The 24,022-nt window shown below is 35.8% G+C and overlaps 1 protein-coding gene across 1 annotated transcript; it reads left to right on the plus strand.

Moving 5' to 3' along the window:
- Positions 1-19,786: 19,786 nt before the first annotated feature.
- Positions 19,787-23,394, plus strand: LOC132174674 (receptor-like protein kinase THESEUS 1). Its single transcript, XM_059586316.1, has one exon. The coding sequence runs from the start codon at positions 20,487-20,489 to the stop codon at positions 23,016-23,018; it is 2,532 nt and encodes an 843-aa protein (XP_059442299.1). The 5' UTR covers positions 19,787-20,486; the 3' UTR covers positions 23,019-23,394.
- Positions 23,395-24,022: the final 628 nt, after the last annotated feature.

A 24,022-nucleotide genomic window follows, 5' to 3' on the forward strand; every position in this document is an offset into this window, starting at 1 on the left:
TGTAGACTTATATGGACCTCACATAAGTCAAAGGTGAACCTCATAAATCTAATGGTTAATATATCAAATTTAAAAAACATATATATAAATATGAGAGAAATATGGACAAATTATGACACCAATCATTTCACATAATTTAAAATTAAGATACTTATTATGGAACAAAAAAAACAAGAATATGTAATTAAAAAACTGCATCAAGAAACTGTAATTTTTTTTTTTTTTTTTTTGACATTCCATACTCATTCATTGATAAAAAGATCACAAGCAAAAGCTCTCACAAACAGAGTAAAAAGCTCTGAAGCAACTCATAGCCGAATCTACAAGGTTACAGACATCAAAGATACATACACTATAAATCTAACATTCAAGACCTATCAATGATATCAACCGAAGCTAGTCTTTAGTTTTAACAACATATTTGCTCCAGACAGACTCAATCCAATGCATAGGTAGCTCTTATTCCTCAGTCCTGAAAGCAGAAAACTTCCATGCCGAAACTCATTTTCCTCGACCCGATAGCCAAGATACCGTTCACATCCACAACCCAAGGGTCTGGACAAAAAATGAATACGTACCCCACAGGTCATCAATCGGGCAGATCAAGAGAGAGGACATAGCCTTATTACAAGCAACAAAAACATGAACAAAAAAACACAAGAAAAAAAAATTAAAAAAAAAATCAAGAAACAAACAGAAAAAAACTAGAAAAGAAATACAAGGAAAAAATAGACAAAAGCCAAAAAACCACAAAAATAGAAAACGACACCAGAAGAAAACAAGCCTCAGAGCGAGGCTGCCGGAAAGCGACGCAAGGAGACGATGGACATGGATGGAGCCGGAGAGCCAATGGGAAGAGCGCGAGTCGACGTGGGTTTGATGGGGGACGGTAGATCGAGCTTAAACCAGTCCAATCCAAGAGCCAAGCTAGAATTGAAAAATGACTCGGCAAATCTGAGCTCAGGGGCTGTAGGAGATGGGCTAAAACAAAAAATGGGACAAAGGAGGGGAAAGAGGCAGAAAGGAAAGGGAAAAAAACACTACACAAGAAGGTAGGGAGCATCAAGTAAATAGACAAAGTGTAATTAATCAAAGAGTAGTTAAAAGAAAATAGAACAAGATTCCCTACAATTTCAAAAAAAATTATAAATTCTCAAATTACAAAATTTGTGTCATTTCTAATTCTAGGTATCAAAATGCTTAGAAAATGTTACATGAAAAAAAAAAAAAAAAAATGTAACAAGTTACCGATGTAGCTAGAAAAAGTTTTCTTCTCAAAATGCTTTTTCTTAACCTTTGTAAATACGCTTATTTCTTAGAAACCAAAAAATAATTTTTGGTTCAAATTTTTTTAATAACATAAAGAGCAAGAATCGATCAAAATATACTCACTTCTCAACGGTAACATACTGTAATATTTTTTAAGCATTTATACCTAAAGATAACTTAAATTTCGTAATTTCTAGACTTTCCTTCCGTACATCTACTGAAAGCATCACTTTAATGTTCGCGAAGAGGACAATCAATTATGGACACAGAAAAAAGGACACCATAAAAAAACAAAGTTAAAAAAAATAAAAAGAAAGAGACTGACTTATCAGTGATCATTGGCATTTTACTCTTGCCCAGCGAACCACATCTACCTCATTTACACGCTCTACACGTGGTGGTCAACCAGAGCCACACCATCACCATGACCCTTAAGCAGGTTTCCCGCTACAATGACATGAATAAAACGTAGAGCCAAGTCCTTAATACAGCCTTCAGGGCCGCCACACGTGTCGTCCATCGAACGGACAGACGCGGTGATAGTCAAATATTACGGGTTGGACTTTTCGTGCATATATACACGTACCATGGCATCAGTAGGGGTAGAAGTAGTAAGAAGTGATCAAATCCTCCCACCTAGCTAGTTTGATATTTATTTTGGGTCGTTGGATCATCATCAATCAAATCGTGGATCGATGGTTTGCTTTTGTTTCATGGTGGATCAGAAGAGTGTTGGATTCTTAACGATCGTAGGATCTTGTATAATTAATCTCAGGAAGGATTTCTCCCGTTAGGGTGGAAATCCTGTGGAGATCAAGAGAACTTGAACACACATTCTGTACGTAACAAAATCAACGTACGTTAGATTGAGATAGTGTTTGTGTTCTCATGAGACTCTATTTATAGAGTTCCAACTTAACTCTTGACCAAGAGTTATGTCTCTTGACCGGTTACCTCCACTGGAAGTTATATTACCTTCCTGTATATATTATACAATCTGGTGTGGGTATGACCACACTTATAATAGTGTGATCATCTTATGCACCTTCATCTCCCACTTGATCATACTATTATGATCGGTAATAAAACCCTAGTTGTACATGTTTAACTTTGGTACTTTAAAACATGTCAACTCCTTATCTGCTAACGCTTGCAGACAATAATCAAATCATAACATCTTTGATGTGTACACACTTATGTTATTTCATCTAATTGCACCTTTTTACCATATGTGTCTTACCGACGACATACTAGTGGTGACTTTACTTGCTATATTATCTAAGCAAATAACATTAATTATCCATAGTTGGGAATACAGTCCACACCCAAACTACAATTAATGATTTTTACATAGTAACCATATGTAAACTTGTATTGAATTTTTCATTCAATTTCTTATCTCCAAGGTTATCCCTATTTGAGATTTACATTGACACTTCTTTCCGATGACTATCGATATATAGATGTTATACCAAACTTAACATAATGCTTTTAAGTGGACTTTACACATTTATGTCTGTTTATGATATCTATATTCACAAGTGTCATTCACCCAAGAATGTTCATTACATTTAATGAGGCGTAAGAAACGCATACCATCATTCATTCAGGCATTCCCTGAATCCTTCTGATTATGCCGTTTTTACCATTAGTTGAGCATGATTACCATGGTAGTAATAATTTTGCCCCATGCCAACTCTCATCTGTAAAACCTACAGATTGTCGTCAGATCATGACATGGCTATACGTGCGCACGTTTTCGTCATCTTATCTGACCGCATCCTTTACCATATACTTCCTTACCGATAGTATATTAGGGATGACTTCATTTCGCTATCTCTCAAACGAATGGCATCAATTCTCCATGGTTGGGAGTATAGTCCACACCCATTCCACAATTGACGACTTTAGTCGTACACAAAACCATGTGTCGATCTGCGCTAAATTTTTGATCAAGTACTTCCTTTAAAGCCATTATTCCTATGGTTTTCCTTGATACACCGTATTAGCGTCTTTTTACACTCTCTGAGCATAGATACTATCCAATCTCAACATAATGCCTTTCAGTGGACTTTACATTTATGTGAGATGTAATATCCGTACCTCATTAGTGTCATCTGCCCTTAACTGACCAATTATTTTCCCATTAGGCAGAAGTGCATAAAATCGTTCTTCCAGGCGTCCCCGGATCCTTCCGACTATGCGTCAACCCATGTAGCTCTCACCTAGGTGTATTTAAATCCCATTGTTGCTACATGCCCTCTGAATTTATCCAGAGGCAACCCCTTGATCATAGGATCGGCTACCATCTCTATTAATGAAATAAATTCAACCTTTATTTCACATTTCTCCACTATATCTTGAATATAGTGATAAATTCTATCAATGTGTTTGTCTTTGGAGCTATGTGCTCCACTTTTTATTAAAGAGATAGCAGACTTATTATCACAAAACACATTTATTGGTCTACTAGGTATACCTAAATTAAATTGTCGACCAAAAATTAAATCAAGGCCAAATTACTTACCTTTGTGCCGCATGCAATATACTAAGCTCCATTGTGAACTCCGCAACACAACCTTGTTTATTTCTGAAACCAAGAAACAACCATTCCACCAAATAGAAATATGCATTCACTTGTAAATTTTTATCATCTAGATAACCTTGATGCCATGCAAATATCACCGTATTTGCTTCACTGCCTGACAATGTACTCTAATTGGATTGAATTTGAAACATACTTATCAATCCAGTTGCATGACAAATATCATGTCTAATACTTGTCATAACATACATGAGGATGCCCATAGCCTGGGCATAGGGGATATTTTCATTTCTTTGTTATTATCTCCTCATTTCTCAAGCACATAGTCTCTTTGCCCTTTGTAGACAAGTTTGCTCAAAACTTTACAATTCTTCAAATGGTACCTTTTGAACACTTTACCCAGATAATTTTCGATCCAAAAACAATAATCCTGAATTTCTCTATCCAGAAATTCTTGTACTAAGAACATGAGTGTCACTACCCATGTCTTTTTATTTTAAATTTGGATCTTGAGAATGCATTTTATTTCATTCACCATATCCAGACAATAACCAGCTAACAATATATCATTAACATATAATGGCTATATTGTTAACTTATCTTGGCACCTCTATGTGTAAACACGGTGATTTAACGAACTCATCTCATATCCTATTTCTAGTATAACTTGGTGGAACTTCAAATACCACTGTGTCATTATCACTCAAAACATAATGATCTCTGAGTATTCTTGACGGTTGCTTTTATCTCTTACTCCCACTGTTTCCATCACTTGCATCCACAAATGATTGATCATTAAACTTTCTTTTACTCCCACTGTTTTGAACATATGTGTCTTGTTCATCTTGTAATGGAGTATTTTGTAGTTCTAGACATTGAGAATCTACATTTTGTGAAAGTTAGATCATTTTCATAAGAGTAATTTAGTTGATATTTTGAAGAAAGATAGCATAACTACTTTCTATCAATCTTCTCTCAGAATAGTAGATTTTGTACCCTCTACATAAACCTGTAGAGCTGTAGCCCTTCGAATAAGCTTTCCAATGGTTTTTGAACGAACCAAATCGGAGTTAAAACGAGCTAGAACAAGCAAAATTACTAAAATCCTCTTTGATCGGCCGGTTCAGGTGAACTGGGCGGTTTTCTGGTGCTGGACCGGGTCTGGTAAACCTCTTGAACCGCGGGTTGAATCCCGGGCCGGTAATCAGATACGGGCGGAATTGCGGGTCGAGCTTCAGCGGTTCGGATATCGGTGCTACGGGTCGGACTTCATCGTTGACTTCAATCTAGGCTTGGGCTCGCAACACAGACTTTCGGGCCGAAGTGGAAGGGCTGACGAATCGGGTCGAGATAAGCTTTACGGGCGTGCTCCAGAAGGCGTGGAGCGGGTCGGCTGACCCGATCCAAGTCCGAAACGACATAAAGGTTGGAAAACCAAACAAAAAAGCGTCAAAGCCGTGGTTCGAACCGGTTCCTTCTTCCTCGCATTGTCCAGATCAAAGCCTTGACCATTAGACCAAGCGCGGCTGATGCTCCATTTTAACCGAATAAATATTAAACCTTCTTTGGAAATCTGTTTCCACCATTGTCTTCTTCCTCCAGACCTCCTTCTTCCTCTGAAATATTTCTTTCTCCTGCGATACTTCCTCTGCCCAAACCGGTGCCTTTCGGGTCTGTTAGGGATTTTTCTCGAAAAATCTCTTCCTGCAGTCCGTCTTCTTTAGTGAATCCCGACTGACCATCCTTGCTTGCTTCTCCATCATTGTCTTCACCGAACAAACACTCTATTTAATTCCTTGTAAAAAGAACAAAGTCCCATAATCTATTCTTTCTCACTTGCCAAATCCGAGAATACAATGCCTTCCTTTTCTCAATGGGTGCGAGTTCGCGTCTCAATGGTTACACCTTTTCATCGAAAAAAATTGGTTTTAGTTAAAAGCCAAATAATCGCCGACACTGTGGGTTGAACCGGTGCCTTCTCTTCGCGCTTCTCCTTCACAGGCAAGCACGATGAAACCAGAGACAAAACCTCCGACTTTCTCCAACAAGACTGAAACCAAAAGTCTGACACCGACAGCGATCTTAGCCGTCCAGCGATCCTCGGTAGCCACTCCGCCGTGGCAGCCCCCTCGTACTGGGACTGGTCCCACCGATTCCTCCTCTTGGGACCCTTATCCTCAGCAGCCTTATTCTCATTGACGACGGCCTCCTCTTCCTCTTCTTGAAGAACTCCTTCCGATTCCTGTGCAATGGTTCTGGCGGCATGAAAACCAACCCAATCGCATGGGCAGCCACAATCCCAATCCGCAGTCACAGAGAAAACCAAACAACATAAACCCCACCGAGAGAAGCAATCCCTGTAGTTTCCAAACCCAGATCGCATGGGAAAGAAACCGTGTTCACAAAAGAGCGCCCAGAAGAAGACGCCTTCAGGTCTACCCATTCTGCTTCCTCGCCGGTGACCAGCGACTCAGACTTGGCTTTGAGAGACACCAACATCTGTCGCTGTTCACCCACAAACAGATGCCAGACTTTCGATCTCACGCATCTGCATGAGTATTTGCAGAATTTTCTTGATTCTCTTAATCCTCCACAACCTGGCTCTGATACCACTGTTGGATTCTTAACGATCGTAGGATCTTGTATAATTAATCTCAGGAAGGATTTCTCCCGTTAGGGTGGAAATCCTGTGGAGATCAAGAGACCTTGAACACACATTCTGTACGTAATAAAACCATCGTACGTAAGATTGAGATAGTGTTTGTGTTCTCATGGGACTCTATTTATAGAGTCTCAACTTAACTCTTGACCAAGAGTTATGTCTCTTGACCGATTACCTCCACTGGAAGTTATATTACCTTCCTGTATATATTATACAATCTGGTGTGGGTATGACCACACTTATAATAGTGTGATCATCTTATGCACCTTCAAAGAGGCGGTTGAGGAGCAGCAAGCCGGTGGCGGGGACGTGTTCCCGGTGCCGGGGAGGGGCGAGCGTCGGCGACATGATAACGTTGACACGGTTTTGCTATGTTCCAATTTATTGGACATCTTGGAAGGCAATCATATGCACTTTCTGTGGAGCTATTCTTAAATCCTATAGATGATCTCTCTTCCTTCTCTTCTTGAGTTTTGGAACCATATATATATATATATAGTAAATTTGTAATCTGCCTTTTTACTTTAATTTCAGACTTAAGTTTTGGATTACTTTTTTTTATGTTCATAGCTAGCAATTATTATTATTTGCAAACAACGAGGGTTGAAAGAGGGTGGCATATATCCGAATGGGTTCCATATGAAAATAAGTTTGGCCATAGAATTGCATGTTTGTGACAACCGACGAGGACAGACGATTTGGTTAAGCTCCCAACCTGGGAATTAAACAGAGGATATGGCCGGAGTTTTGTTTGTGTTCATGTGTTTGAGATGATGTTATAAGTTGCGTATTGCAGATTTTGATCCAATTTTGTTAAACTGGAATACTGTTTTTGTAACTCTCTGTGTTTTCTTTTAGTTAACAGAAAGAAAAAAGATGAGTTCGAATAATGGCTTACGCTGGGAAAAGAGCGGCGTGGAGGAGAAAGGGGGAGATAAGCTTCAAAAGGTACACTAGATTTAACGGAAAAAATCTAATGAAAAGGATGATTTCGTAAATAAATAAATTTTGATATACTAAATTAAAAGTTTTTTTTTTATAAATTATATTTATCTGTTGTTAAGATTTTTGAGATAAATAATGCTGGATATTATAATTTAATTATATAATTATTTAACTATTTGATGTGACATTTCATGTTAATCATTAATTTTTTATTTAATTAAATTAATATAAGAGTTAGTCGAGTGCGACGTCAATCTTATTAAATAAATATTATACATAATAATAGAACGTAAAATTTTTCTAGAAATAACACTCATGTCCAATGTGTTTGGGTTTACTGTTTAGTCCTTTCTCTGCTGGTAGTAATTAATGAATACCAGCTGGATTTACAAGTACTAGGAAAATAATATAACCTTTGATTTTCAATGAGTGGAACTTAATTGCAGTTTGACTTTAATGGGAGTCTTAACCGTACGCGTGGCCGACAGTTCGTATACTCAATGAAATATATATTGTAGAGCATTTTAGGGAATCCTTGTACAAATAAAAAAAAACCCTCTTTTCCGAGAAATTTGTAGGGACAATGCCCCCACTCAGTGGCGGATTCGGACGAAATTGGGTGCCGCTAAAATATTTTTTTTTGAAGGTGCTGAGTGGTAATTTGTATAAGTAGGAGAAAAAAAAAAAAAAATCTTTTTTTTGGGGGTGTCGTGTGAAACTTGGATAAGAAAATAACACAAAAAAAAATAAAAAAATTAAAAGCTTTGGGGTGCCGTGGCACCCCAGAGCCTCAAAAGTGGCTCCGCCACTGCCCCTACTCAATCAAAGGACCCACAAATTTTTTATTTTATTTATTTTTTTTTATTTTTTTTATTTAATATGGAAAAGGGTTACAAGGAGTCGTACAATAAAAGAGAGGTGGGATGCCCAACAACAAAGGAATAGGATCCTCCCCGGTCCAGAGAATATCTAATTCATGGCTGAGATTTCTTTTTAGAAATCTTAGAGTCACAAATAGGACACATGTTCTACTACAAAAATAAAAAAAAATAAAAATTTCAGATTAAAAAAAAAATAAATTAATAAAATAATAAGGGGAGGCTGCCACCTTATCTTGGCCATAGGGGGTGGCCAGACCACCCCATTTTAGATGGGGGTGGCTTGAGAGCCACCCCAATGGCCAGCCAGGGGTGGCCAGACCACCCCATGGCCATTAGGGGTAGTCCAGCCACCCCCTAAACCTAGATCTAAAAAAAACCAACCCAAAGGGCTAAAAGAAATTTTTTTTTCTTTCTTTTTTTTTTAGATCTGGCACCCCCAAGGGCCAAGCCACCCCAAACTGGCGGTCTGGGATGCCTGAAGCCACCCCCAGCCCCAACTGGGGTGGTCCGGCCACCCTTTAATTTTTTATAATTTTTTTTAAAAAAATATATCATTTTTTTTTTATTAATGGGACATATGTTTTATTTATGGCCTCAAGATCTCTTTAAAGAGATCCTAACTATTAATTGGATACTCTCCAGTCCATTTTGGACTGGAGATGATGAATTCCAACAACAAAGCTCAAACAGTTAAAGTATTATTACAAGAAATACAAACACAAATAGTAGGCAATGGATCTATTAATAGTCCCAGATGAACCAAAAACGATCCGGGCCTCACCAAGGGCCGCATAAGGCAGTAGCAAATGACAAGGGAGCACGGTGAGGAACCCCATGAGGTAATGGCAACAACCACACTTTCTTGTTTGAGAGCATATATAAATACTTTAAAATTTTCTAAATTTAATTCTAAAACTCTATTTTAGTTAATTTAGCTATCTACTTTTTAAAATCACTAAATATTAAAATTTAGTTGAGAGGAAAAAAGATGAAATATGAAAGAGAAAGAACATTAAAAAATAAATAATTTTCACTTTTGTATTTTTTACGCTTAGAGAGCATTACTGACAAGAGTTAAATTTAACATTGCATAAAGAATTTGTTAAATGGTATATTTTTTGTTAAAATTTTAGAAAAAAAGCTAGAAGTAGAGAGTTCATCGTCAGAACTGTTAACAATTTAAGTAGATAATGTAAGAGAATTTATATAAGACCCACATGTCTTAGTGGCCAAATATCTCAAAATTTATTTGAGCAAATGGGTTTAATTTATATGTTATTTCTTAGAGAGTCCTTTTTATCAAGATGTGGTGTAAAACCTTATTTTACAGTCTTCAATAGAAATTTAACACATCAGGTAAAAACACCAAATACAATATAGATCAAAATATCGTATCTTTAATTTAAATCAATTTTATGGACTTTTTCATTCATTCGAATCCAACTCCCACCAGCCACCACCGAACCTCCCACCCACCGCGACCTGATTGAAATTATTCTCAATTTTTTACATTATTTATTTAAATTACTAGCAATTCAACCAAGTAATTGCTGTGAATCTCAATCTCCTTCATGTCCCCTTGCCCAAATATGTAGGAGTAAGAGAATATTTCGAAATTCCCAATTAATATGGTTACTAACCGCCTTGCTGTGTAGCTAGCGTCTTTGGCAAGTGTGCTAACAACTTAACATGCTCAATTACGTGAAAGGTGTGCTGTCATGCTTTACGTGCTTTGGTTAACATGAGTCGTGATCGAAAATGTTTGGAGTATTATAGTTGTTCTTATAAAATTATTTATAATTAGTAAAATAATTAAGAATATAATTGACAACTCAATCATTAATTAATTAAATTACCGGCATGAAAAGGCTACATTAACTTCTTAGCCTTAATGTATTATGCTTTAAACTAGTTTGATATGTTATAAACATTTCGTCATTCATAGCAAAGAAAAAAAAAAAAAATCAGTTTCAGACTGATCTTATTTTAATCCAACCATATAAGTATGACTAGACACCAAAGCTGCAACTCATTCGATCTTATACTCAACGGGATGTGTTTGATCTCATATTTGAGGTGTTGACTAGGGAGTATTAAGATATTTTAATAAAGTCTATAGGTCACCCCTTCTATAACTCGACCACAAATTTACAACTCATTCAATTTCGTACTTGATGAACTGCGTCCAGTCTCATGACATCATAAAATGTTATAGTTAGATAAATGAACTAATCTCTTTTCTTTTTTTTTTTTCTTTTTTTTTTTTTTTAAATTTAATAATGGGACAAGGGTTACCTGGACAAACACAAATGAAATGGGGTGAGTTTCCCAACAATAAGATTCAAACGAAAAAGGCAATACAAAGATGATAATGAAAACAAACGGTAAACAACAGAATAAAAAAGGATTCGGGCCTCTCTAAGGGCCGTACAAATCAGTATACAAGGACAAAAGGGCTTCGTTAGAAGCCTCATGCGGTAAAGACAATTACCACCATTAAGTGTTTGTTGTAAAGGGAGCATTGCCAACAACCAAGCAAGATGAGGAAAACACCGATAAATGAACTGACCTGTATATTTGCTTTATATTTGCTTTATCCAGTGATTCCAGCCCAATGGATAAGGGGAAAGCTTACGAAATGAGTACGGGCTCGGGGCTCCAGTGAAGACCTTTGGTTTTCAGGTTCAATGCGGACAAATCTGGGCTTGGCCCAACTTATTTGATAGGCCTAATTTCACAACTATTATGCAGATTGGATAAAATACGGATTCCAATTCAAGACCATTTCCCTCGAATTATTTCAAATGTCTTAAAAAAAAAATAAATAAAAAATTATAAATTTATTTATTTAACTAATATTTACAAAATGGTTCAGTTCTTGTGCCTATAAATCATAAATTCAAAATGGTTTTTTTTCTCATATTAAGAGAGGTTATCCAAAATGGTGTGCGCTGGATTAGAACGAATGAAAAAAGTTTATGCAATTGATTTGAAATAAAAATATGGTGTTTTTATTTTTCATCTCAATTGTATTTGATATTTTTATTTGGTGTATCAAATTTCTATTGAAAACTGTAAAATGAGATTTTACGCCACATGTTTTTAGTCATAGGAAATTAAAGTTGTATTAAAGAAATAATTTGTATGCATAAAGAAATGATAGAAATTTCCTCAAAATTCTTCAAAGCCAGTTTGGAGGAAATTTCATCAAACCTAATCTAGTAAGTATTAAATGTCATCTCTTGCATGTTTTCTTTAATATTATTGACAGTCGTTTATTGCCATTCTACTAATCTAAGAACCCAAACATTGATTTTTTAGAAACCTAAACACGTTGAATGACACTTCTCACTTATTAGAATATGTTGAAATTTGTGCCCATAAAGAAATATGTTGATTAAATTGTGTGTTAGAATATTTATTTATAACTTGTTGAAACTGTATATAGAGATGGGCGAATTAACCGTTTACTGCCTATCAACTGCGACCGAACCAACATTAATTACCTACTGCCAGAAGTCGATTAAATATTTTGATATTAACGTTGGTTCGATTAATCGGAATAAATATATTTTTTGTCGGTTAATTTGGTTAACCGATAATAAGCAGAAGGTCAACGAAGAAATAAGAATGTTGGAAAAAAGCAAGTGTGGAGGAGGTGTGATACAAGGTTGGATATGAGCAGAACGATGACGTCAACCACGTGGCATGCAAATGCATGACAGTCGTGCATCCACACACACGTACGTGGTGTCCCTTTTGTCTCGCTTTCCATTTTCGGTCCCGGCCCTCACTCAAGGATGAGGATTTTCTGAGTTGCTAGCTTGCTCACTCCCCAGACGCACAAAATATCAGAGAAAGAAACTCAATTACAAAAAGGAGATAAATTTTCTACAAACAAGTTTATAAAAAAAAAAACTTTAATGGCATGGCATAATTGGCATTCTGAGAGTTTCTTTGAAGTTAGTAGCTACAATTTACTAGAGGCTTTCTCCGGCCCTATAAAGTTCATTTAAGCGAAAAGTGTTAGAGAGTTAAACAAATGAACTCAGAAAAATTTTTAAATTGATGTCGTAAGGGTTTCTAAATTAAAAATATACAATTCTTTCTCTCTTGTCTGTCACTTACGATTTGTCACGTCAGTTTAAAAATTTTTCTGAATTCATTTGTTTAGTTTTCTAACACTTCTCCACTCAAGCTTAGCAATTTACTATCTTGACTGGTTAATTAATATATTCTTCACTTTATTGGTTAAATTTTCATATTTATTCAATACTGGAAGTCTAGAAGTATTCCAAATTTATCTATATATCAATACGATATAATATTTAAAAGGTTTATCATCGTTAAAAAGAAAAAAAAAAAAATGAACGCCAATGATTCAATGAGAAAGAATATAGTGGCTAAGGCATGTGTTCAAATTTTGCAATAAAAATGTTTATGTTTAATTAGTGTAAATTACTTTAGTTCTCATTAATATCTTAATGAGAATGAATCATACTAGTTCTCAATTGGACCTAAGAAAATATTTGTAGTTTTCACTGTCAAAATCACTCATGTGCTACTCTAAGTGAATATGTATTATTATAATCATTTTCAAATAAAATAGTAACGGTTAGTCTATCAAATAATAAAATGAAAATAAGAGGCATTTGTTAAAGAAGAAAGAGAGAGAAAGTGAGACGGCAGCAGGGCAAATTGGTCATTTACGTGTTCGTTTGGAAATATATAAGAAGTTTCGAAGGGAATATAAATAATATTTAAATAGTAACTATATAAAATATATATATTTAAAAGGTTGACTTGAGAGTAGAGAAGACAACACAGAGGGATTTCCTTGCTTGCTTGTCTTTCCAGAAAAGCAATCAAGAACGCGCCGCTCGGCTGTATTCACGGACTCAACGTGAATGACGGTGCCTTTGTCCCTTTCGACACAACGTTTACGTTAAAAACTAATTAAATTTAATATCATTTCTTTCTTCTTATTATTCTTTTTCTTCTTTTTTTTTCCTTTGACTAATAGTTTTATTATTATTATTATTATTATTTTACATGTCCACATAAGAGAAAGGAAAAAGATGGTTCAAACTAATGACCTCCGCTTCATGAGGCGTGGTCCACAATCAATTAAGCTACTCCTTAAAGACCTTTGGCTAATAGTTGATTACACTGTTATAAATCTTAAAGTCTGTTTGGAATTGTGTTTGAAAAATAGAACTTTTAAATCAAAAATAGCTTTTAGGCAAAAGCTTAAAAATGAAGCTTTTGCCAAAAGTGTTTTTTTTTTGTTGCCATTTTTAGGCTTTTTTGACCATTAAGAGTGCTTTTAATTCTTTTACCAAATAAGTACTTTTTCTTCAAATTAACTTTTTAAATATTAAAATCACTTTTAGACCTCTCAAACACAATCCCAAACAGCTCCTTAGAACATTAATATTCAAACTACCAAATTTGTGAAAAGTAGAAGATTTCGGTTATTTTTGTGCGTGGATGGAAGTGGAAGCTTAATTACGTGTGGAGTTAGTAATTTAATTATTTTATCAAACAAATACTTTTTTCATCAAATGAACTTTTTAAGTGTTAAAAGCACTTTTAAACATCTTAAACGCAATCTCAAACAGACCCTTAGAACATTAATATCCAAACTACCAAATTTGTGAAAAGTTGAGATTTCTGTTATTTTTGTGAGTGGATGGAAGTGGAAGCTTAATTACGTGTGGAGTTAGTAATTAAAGTTTGGAGAAGTAGTTGTACTTGTACTTTGAACTCGTTGAAGCTCTGGAAGCAAATCACGGGCAAACCCATCGGCCATCGGATGTAAGATAATGAACATAATAATGCCTCGGTTTTATATTAGAAAAATTAGTAGTTTATATAGAGTAAGTGATTTATAAAAAATATTATGAGTGCTAAGTTTCACATTACTTACTTATTATATGAAGCTATGCTTTATAAGTGAACATACGGAAGCTCTAAATTGACTAGATATTTTGAAGGTAATAATGCAAATGTGACTCTTTTTTTTTTAAATTATTTTTATTTTATTTTTTCGGATTGTTACAAATGGTACCAAATCTACTTAGTGATGCTATGTGGTACTGTCAGCACCGCATGATGTGACATTGATGAGGACCTTAATTAAGGGTTTAAGGGTTGTAACACTTTGGTTTCATATTGAAAAAATGAGTAGCCTATAGAGAAAAATTATGGTTTATAAAGATATTGATGTGTGTTAAGTCTCACACTGCTTATTTACTCTGTAAGACTGTACATTATAAGTAAATTGACTCGTCATTTTAAAGTGATAGTACAGATGTAACTAGTTTTTTTTTTTTTTTTTTTTTTGAATCATTACAAATGATATTAAAGTCACCTAACAATGTTTTGTACGTGGTACTATCATAACCACATGACTTCGCCATCACAAGGATGTTAGGGGTTAAAGAGGAAAATTTGTAACACTCTAGTCCCATATTTGAAAAATAAGTAGTTCATATAAATCTAATGGTTTATAAAGACACTTATATGTGATAAGTCCCACATTACTTATTTATTAAGTGAAACCTATCTTTTATAAGTGATTTTAAAGAAGCTCAATTGACTAATATTTTGGAGTAATAACGCAGACGTGACTAACAAAACTACAATTTTAACAACGTTTAAGTACAATTTTAAAAATCACTTTTTTTTTTTTTAAATTGTACTATTTAAATCACATAACCAATCAAGCCCTACATGGTGGATGCGTTGTCATGAAAGAAATGAGGTCCGTCAACGGTGGGGTCGTCCACCAGTTGTTAGGTGATGATGAGGAATGAGCTGGAAGGGACCGCCGTCGGCCTTGGGTGGGTTTAGGCCCCAATTTGGAAATCGGTTCGGGCCCCATACCATATGCAAATAATAAAGGGGAACCCTTTCGATCTAAAGGAATATGTACTCATTTTACAGGGTACCCGCCCTTCAGGTTTAGGAACCAAACCCAACCTTAATTGCTTTACGCGTACAAATAGCAACATACCTCAGCCGCCTCGGGTAATTCATGGACCCGCATGTTAGGCATAAGGTGAAAAGACCAATTTTATATATATATATATATATATTAGTGAATTATAATTGATGAATGACTTATTTAATTAAATGAGTCAGATTAAAATTTATTTATATAGTCTTATATTCATATCTTAATGCATGTTTATTTGTGTGTTTGAGAGGCCTAAAAGTACATTTAACACTCAAAAAGTCTGTTAAAAAAAAAAAATACACGTTACATCCAAAAAACTTAAAAATGATCAAAACTCAAAAGCTTAAAAATAAAAATTTTGTTAAAAAAAAAAAAAAAAAACTTTATAATTTATAAGCTCTATTTTTCAAACCAGACCCTAGTAATCTTCTGGTGGTTGATTTCTTCCGCAAATTGCAAAGGAAAGTCTTGGTCCACAACCATGTTTCCGTGAATGTGCTGTCTCTTGCATGTCCATAATCGTGGGTTAGTTGATTAGAAATATCCAGCTTATATATTAGTCTACGTGCCTTAAAAAAAAAGAAAAAAAGAAAAAGAAAAAGTAAACTAAGCGTTATGATTATTCATTACTCAAAAAGTAAATATTAAGAGACTAAAAGAAGTCGATGATTTTGATCTAAACTAGAAAAAACCTTAAAATAGACAGTGATGAGGACGTTCGTGGTCGTGTCCATGTGCTCGAATGCGGCGGATTGGAGGAAATGTATATCATACACATGGTCATGTCGATGTCAATTGCAACGGTTATCTCGCACCGATTCCGTCACTGCTCAGCCCATGTAACCGTGCCACTTAACGCCGTTACAATTGTGTTAGCATCTCCTTTAAACTAGGTTAATTTGCATTTTCCATATTTTTGGGTGTTGAATTTTTTTAATTATTTATTTTATTTTATTTTGACATGTTTCACATGAGGAAAGGGGAGAGAGATTCGAACTAGTGACCTCCGATTCATGAGGCGTGATTTATAGCCGATTGAGCTACCTCTTGAAGATTTTGGGTGTTGAATTAATTTTAGAAGAATTTACATTCTTTATTATTTAAATGAAGTAGAAAAATATTTAATGCTTTTTAAGAAGTGGCTAATTAAAATAACAAAAATCCAACATTCATTCAAATAAAAGAAATTACAGAGACAGACGGAAAGAACAAAAATCAAATACAAGCTTCTCAAAAAAACTCAATTCGGATAGACCACTAGTACCTCAATGAACTAGAAGGTAATTATAAATGGAAATGTCACTTGCGAATGCAGCTGTTGAAGACCACAGCGCATTATGATGGGTAAAACCATCTGGAGTAAGAATACCATTAAAAACTTAAATTGAAACAAGCTTCCAAAAAAATTGTGAAGATTAACTAGAAAGAGAACAAAGAAAAAAAAAGGTTATCTATGCATACAGAGAGTCTGAAACCCAACCAGTTCATGTTATTTTTAAAAACCTAATCGAAACGAGTTATTAAATTTTTTAATTAATGCTCTTTGAAGAGTAATACCAAATTAGTTGCTATTTTGTTCAAGGAAATAACTACTCTCGAACTACCTTACTACAAAGTTGTCCTATTTCACAGCAAAACTTTTTTTAATTCAAAAGAAGACTGGATTATTTCACGTTTTACATTTAATTTACTTGTCAGGTTTATTATACATTTGATTGTACTGTCTACAGTAAGATATGTAGCTGTTTCCAAGTTTTCAAACAGATCTAAACAGAGATTTTTTTAAAGTATTTTTATATTTTTTCTTTGAAAAATTATTTTGATTTGACGTAAAGTTGATACTAATTTTTTGTTTTGAGTTACTATTGGTAATGGTGGTTTAGTGGCCTCAAATAAAATTTTAAAGTGTTCGGATATGTATTAGGAGTGAGAGTATAACTTCCAAAATGAAAATCTTTAATTCTATTAGTATTAGATTGATACCCATAATAAAGTTAGGTCATGTTATAATTCAGTTGGACTTGAGAGAACGCCTACAATTATCATTGTCTAAACCCATTCTGTGTGGCTCTTAGTGGGTATGTGTTGCTATAGTCATGTCTAGGTAGAATAACTATAATTTTGTCTACCGCGCTTGCCTTTCTAGTACAAAAAAAAAAAAAAAAAAAAAAAATTGTGTTTTGAGTTGTTTGATAATTTTTTGTTTTAAAAACAGAAAACAAATGAGAGAATGAAAAAGCTTTAACAATTAAAGTCATAGCTTTTGATAAAAATTTCAAGTATGACTCATCCCTAACAATTGATTTGCAAGGAGGAGGTGTCCAATAATTTATATAAACATATTTAAGATTGTATTTAAGTAATGTGGGACATTTAGAATTGTAACATACTGACACGCTTTGTAGTCGACGTCCATGACGACCTACTCTATCAATATTGATTCGACGATAACTCTTCCTCTTTAAGCGGCTTTACTGATTTATTGGTATTTAATAATTTAACACGATATTCATATATAGTATCAAGATATTTTTAATCTAACCTATAGGTTGTCTCCTTAGTAACTTGGCCATAAAGTTGCGACCAATTCAATCTTATACTTCACAAGTTGCATCCGATCGCATAGTACCCATGCCTGATGTGGTAGTTAGCTCAAGGAAATAAGAAAAAAAAAAATGAGAATAATGCAAATAGGAAAAAATAATTGGCTGTCTACCACATCAACAAAACATTGGTTCATTGATATCCAATAATACAAATAGGAAAAAAAATAAAAATGCAAATTAGCACTACACAATTTTTAGGGAATCATTCATATTCATTCATTGAAAAAATATAAAAATCATTCATATTCATTTATTGAAAAAATATCAAAAGCATAAAGCTCTTATATCAGAGAGCATAAAGCTCTGATAAATTATATCAAAATCTATGAGGTTGCAACGTCATAGAGACAAACATAAAATTTTTACAATCAAGTCATATCTCTGACTTAAACATTCGCTAATCCATGTCTAAATTTTAGTTATAAAATATATATGTTCCATGCAGACTCAATTTAATGAATAAGTAGCCCATATTCTCAACTTTTATTTTTTCGGTCATGGGAGTAAAACCCTCACACCGAAATATTCCTTGACTCAAAGGCCAAGATAAAAACATTCATTCCAAAGATCGCTCATAAAAATAGATATAATTAAGGATAAGTCAAACCCTTATTTAAAAAAAAAAAAAAAACTAAATAAAAAAAGTCAGCAAATACCTACAACAACCGGGACGAGGGAGGGAAGTGCACTAGTCAGCGCGTGGTGGAAGAGATGGAGTTGTTTTATGCTGATGGGTAGCTGAGGAGCCGGGGAGCACGGTGGGCCAGCGCGTGGCTAAGCGAAACTGGTTGAAGAAATTAAATCTATATTTGAAAAACTAGATCTAAAACTCAACGAATTTCGGGAGGGCGAAGAGCGGCGCAGCGCGATGGAGGGCAGACGAAGGCAGCACAACATAAGTAAAGGGATGGCCGGAGCAATTAGACTAGTTGAAAAAACCAAAAAAAAAAAAAAAAATTTGAAATAAAGAAAGAAAAAAAACAAGAAGGAGAGGGAGAGGAAAGAAGAGGGGAGTAGGGGGGAGGGGAAATGAGGAGGCAGCAAGAGATGTGATAAAATAATTTTTTTTTTTGTAAGTGTGATAAAATAATTTTGAGTCCATAAAGAATTATTTCTTATTACCCCAAGAAATTGAAGAATTTGAGAATACTGAAACAATTTATTGGTCAGTCATCTTCAAGAACTATTTGTGTAAGGTTTTCATAAGAAATTCCCAAATGTTTTTGTTTGCATTTTGAGAAAATAGGAATAAATATGTCAATTAGTGTTTTGAATTGTATGTTAATATATTTTTTTTGCTTGTTTGAAAAAAACAAAAAACCTTAAAAAAACGAGTTTATTATGTGTTTCTAATATTTCCTTAGGATATGTAAAATAATTTTTGAAGTTTAACTTGTATAGAAAATGAGTGATATTGGAAAATGGTGAGCAACTTCCGAAAATCTTTGACTGGTTTGGCAAACTCCAGCAGCTTTTGATTGTTCTAAGTGAACTCTGGTAGCGGTCACAGCTTCTGATCGTGGCGAGACGAACTCCAACGAATTGAGTTTAAACTACAAAAAACTATATATATATATAGTTTAAGCAAAAATCCACAAGCGAGTAACGCCATTGAATGGCTTTTAAACTAGGGCACCAAACAGTCGCTACAAGCACCGAACTCCGTCAATTCACGCCGTCAACTCCACCTCCTATGCCTACCAGTTCTCAAAGCCGCGTAGAAGCGGGTCCCAGTGATGTTTGGCCCCAGCGAAGCAATCTGAGCGGAAACAGGTATACTATATACAATTGTATTCTTTTCTTTCTCTTCTTATATTGTTGCTAGCCTCGAAAAGAGAAAAGGGAAATTCTTTTAAATATTTGTAAGTCTTTAACAAAATAATAAAATAATAAAGCACAGTAGTAACTTTCGTGGCGTTTTCTGTTATATTATTCCAATCTTTCCAGAGATTCTGAGTATCAAAATCAAACTACAAAATCCTTAGAAAACAGCTGGTTCTATGGGACTGTTGTGAGCTTGAAGTTCCATATCCTTTTGCTTCTTCTTCTTCTTCTTGTGGGGTCCTCTTCTTACTGCAAATGACAGTCTAATCTACAGCCTGGAAAAGGTGTTGGCAGCTCACTAAAAAGCTCCGCTTGATGGGCATTCATGGTGGGATTCCTGTAATATCCGCTGGGTTATTCTCTTCGCTCCATACCCATTTTATTCTTTATTGATGCTTTGCATTCTGCTCTCTGAATGAGGTAATGGTCTAAATTTGTCTGTTTATATCTACCAGAGAGCTTCTGGCTTATTTGAGCTTGGTCTATGTTTGAGCAAAGCTTGTGTTTTTGTATCATTTTGTATCGTTAACATATATCAATACTTCATTTGTTCCTTGTCATAGAGGGTCCCTTGGTTATACATTGAGTTAGATAGATCTGGACTTGCTGAAGCTGGGTTTGTAGCATTTGGGACTGTAAAGCTTTATTTGCGGTATATTTGAGGTATTTGGGAATTGGGTTTTCTCAGATCTTAGTGGATTGGAAGATAGTTTGTCTTATAAGTTTTGAATTTGGTTGTACCAGATAGGCGTCCTTTTGGTTTATTAGGCTTTTAGGATCTGAGATCTTAGAAATGGTGAAGATGAAAGCAGTGAAGTTGGTGCCTCTGATTCTGGCTATTGTTCTGTTTATGGGTCATGGATCATGTGCCTCATTCACTCCTGTTGACAACTACTTAATTGCTTGCGGTTCTTCAAAAAGTTTCACCTTCCAAGATCGAACTTTTGTTCCTGATTCCGACCATTCTTCACTTGTCCTAAAAACTGGCAATTCTAGTGTTTCCAGTTCCAATTCTAGTGTTCCATCCCCCATCTACCAATCTGCTCGAATTTTCGTGGGCATGGGTTCTTATAAATTTAAAATTGAGCAAGAAGGCCGGCATTGGGTCCGCCTCTACTTTTACCCTCTTCCAAAATCAGGCCAAAACTTGAACTCTGCCTCAATGTCCATCATCACTGATAATATTGTGCTCTTGAACAACTTCACATTCAAGAACTACAATGGTTCTTATATGTTTAAGGAATACGCAATCAATGTGACTTCAGATACCTTGACCCTCACTTTCATTCCTTCCAACAATTCATTTGCATTTATCAATGCAATTGAAGTTGTCTCTATCCCAGATTTGGTGCTCCCTGACCAGGCATTGGCTGTAAATCCATCTTCTACTGTTAGTGGTCTGTCTGAACTTGCCCTTGAAACCGTTTACCGGCTAAATATGGGCGGTCCTTTGCTCACAGCTCAAAATGATACCCTTGGAAGGACTTGGGAGAATGATGTGAAGTACCTCCATGTGAACAGTTCTGCAGCGAATGTCTCAGTCAGCCCTTCAAACATAAAATATCCAGCTGGTGTCACCCCTGAAGTAGCACCGAATTTGGTGTATGCCACTGCTGAAATGATGGAGGATCCTAATGTAGCCATTGTGAACTTCAACATAACTTGGGTCTTCTCTGTTGATCCAAGCTTTATGTATCTTGTTCGCGTGCATTTCTGTGATATTGTGAGCAAGTCTCTAAACAGTCTAGTTTTCAATCTCTTCATAAATTCCGATATTGCTCTTGGGAGTCTTGATCTATCTTCCCTTACTACTGACTTGAATATTCCATACTATAGAGACTTTGTTTCCAACTCCTCGGCGGGTTCAAATACTTTGACTGTTAGTGTTGGTCCGGATATTATGGCTGATACCAGAAATGCAATTATGAATGGGCTGGAGATTATGAAAATCAGCAATAAAGCTGGGAGCTTGGATGGCCTTTTGTCTGTTGAGAGTTTCCTTCCTAGTTCACCCTCAAAGAAGATCAGTATAGGTATCATAGTTGGTTCTATCGTAGGAGCTGTAGCTGTCATGGCACTAATTGTTTTGTGTTGTTGTTGCCTGGTGGCCCACAAGTCCAAGACTCCTCAACAAGGGCATCCATGGCTTCCTTTGCCCTTATATGGAAACTCTCAGACCATGACAAAGATGTCCACAACTTCCCAAAAGAGTGCAACAGCTAGCTGCATTTCATTATCTTCCACCAGTCTTGGTCGGCTCTTCATGTTCCAAGAAATCCTGGATGCAACGAACAAGTTTGATGAGAGTCTACTTCTTGGGGTAGGTGGCTTTGGGAGGGTTTACAAGGGAACCCTAGAGGATGGGACAAAAGTAGCTGTTAAGAGAGGAAACCCCAGATCTGAACAGGGTATTGCTGAATTCCGAACCGAGATTGAGATGTTATCCAAGCTCCGCCATCGCCACCTTGTGTCTCTTATTGGCTATTGTGATGAAAGGTCAGAAATGATTCTGGTCTATGAATACATGGCTAATGGACCCCTCAGAAGCCATTTGTACGGAACAGATCTTCCATCTCTACCATGGAAGCAACGGCTTGAAATTTGCATTGGTGCTGCAAGGGGGCTCCATTATCTCCACACTGGTGCAGCTCAAAGCATAATTCACCGAGACGTGAAGACAACCAACATTCTCTTGGACGAGAACTTTGTGGCCAAAGTTGCTGATTTTGGCCTCTCAAAAACAGGTCCAGCTATAGATCAGACCCATGTGAGTACAGCTGTTAAAGGAAGTTTTGGTTACCTTGACCCTGAATACTTTAGAAGGCAACAGCTTACAGAAAAATCAGATGTGTATTCATTCGGAGTAGTTCTAATGGAAGTTCTCTGCACAAGGCCGGCTTTAAACCCTGTACTCCCTAGAGAGCAAGTCAACATAGCAGAATGGGCGATGAGCTGGCAAAAGAAGGGCATGCTGGATCATATCATGGACCCAAATCTGGTCGGGAAGGTGAATCCGGCTTCTCTAAAGAAGTTTGGGGAGACGGCTGAGAAGTGCCTGGCCGAGCATGGGGTGGACAGGCCATCAATGGGAGATGTCTTGTGGAATCTTGAATACGCACTTCAGCTTGAGGAGACCTCATCTGCACTCATGGAACCTGAAGATAACAGCACAAACCACATTCCAGGAATCCCATTGACCCCACTTGAACCATTTGATAACAGCGTAAGTATGGTTGACGGGGTGAACTCCGGTACAGATGATGATGGAGAAGATGCTGCCACAAGTGCTGTATTCTCTCAGTTAGTAAATCCTCGTGGAAGATGAGAAGTAAAAGACTTCCATTTATTCTGATCTTGTCCACCAGATGTCCTGTGAAAGGTATTGGCAAATGGTCATCTTGGCCAGGAGAGTACTTGAAAAAGACCCTGAGTGAATGATTGAAGCTTACTTCTAGTTTCATTGTTTCTTTTTACCTCAATTTTTCTTCCATAATTTATAATTTATTTAGCTTGTAATATAGTTGAGTGGTGGGTACTGATTGATCCATCAGAAATTGCATGTTAGGTACCATAAAAAGTGTATTGTTGTATTGGTATAAATCTATATGGGTTTCTTTTTCACACAAGTTTATATAAATTGTATTTGCATTTATGACTTTGATGTTCACAAAAATGAGTAAAGAAAAATAAGGGTTTTGATCTCTCTTGTCAAATTGACTTGCCATGTTTTATTAAAGCTTGTTTACTTCATGTTTCTAATTTGCAGCTCTATCATTTGAGTCCTGCACTTACCAGGGACTCATTACAGGGGGAAATAAGATTTCCAGGAGCTTCTTATTCCTAAAATGGCGTGTAACCTATCTGGACAGTTCAAGCACTCGTGGTGTGAAATCAAAGCACCTGGAGCATGCATTCTCATTGGGCTAGCCAATGGTTATTTTGGATAGCCCTGCAATAAAATTGGCTTAAAAATTATCTCCATGCAAATGCCTCGATGATACAGTGCTCGACAAATTCTCAATATTGCTCATTTTCATTTTCATAAGTGTCGTTGATAATACCTGTCTTTGAACTTAAATATGAAGATGACACTTTTGCCCATCTTCGCCAATAATTTTAACGAAAAACACATCAACATCTCTAAAAAAGCAACGCCTGCCCCCATTTGCCTCTTAATGTGTCCTATTCAGCTGCTTTTAATACTTGATAGTGGCATTACTACTTTTAATCCATATTAGCACCACATTGGTTTAAAAAAACTTTATAAATAAAGTTGGGAGCCACCTCCTAACGGGTGATTTAACCATTAAGGGTGGTTCAATTATTCTA

Source organism: Corylus avellana, chromosome ca3 (genome assembly GCF_901000735.1).
Source record: "Corylus avellana chromosome ca3, CavTom2PMs-1.0".
NCBI lineage: Eukaryota > Viridiplantae > Streptophyta > Magnoliopsida > Fagales > Betulaceae > Corylus > Corylus avellana.

Bases quoted from the DNA above. Each gene is read 5' to 3' on its own strand.
- LOC132174674 (XM_059586316.1), top strand. From the start codon at position 20,487: ATGGTGAAGATGAAAGCAGTGAAGTTGGTGCCTCTGATTCTGGCTATT.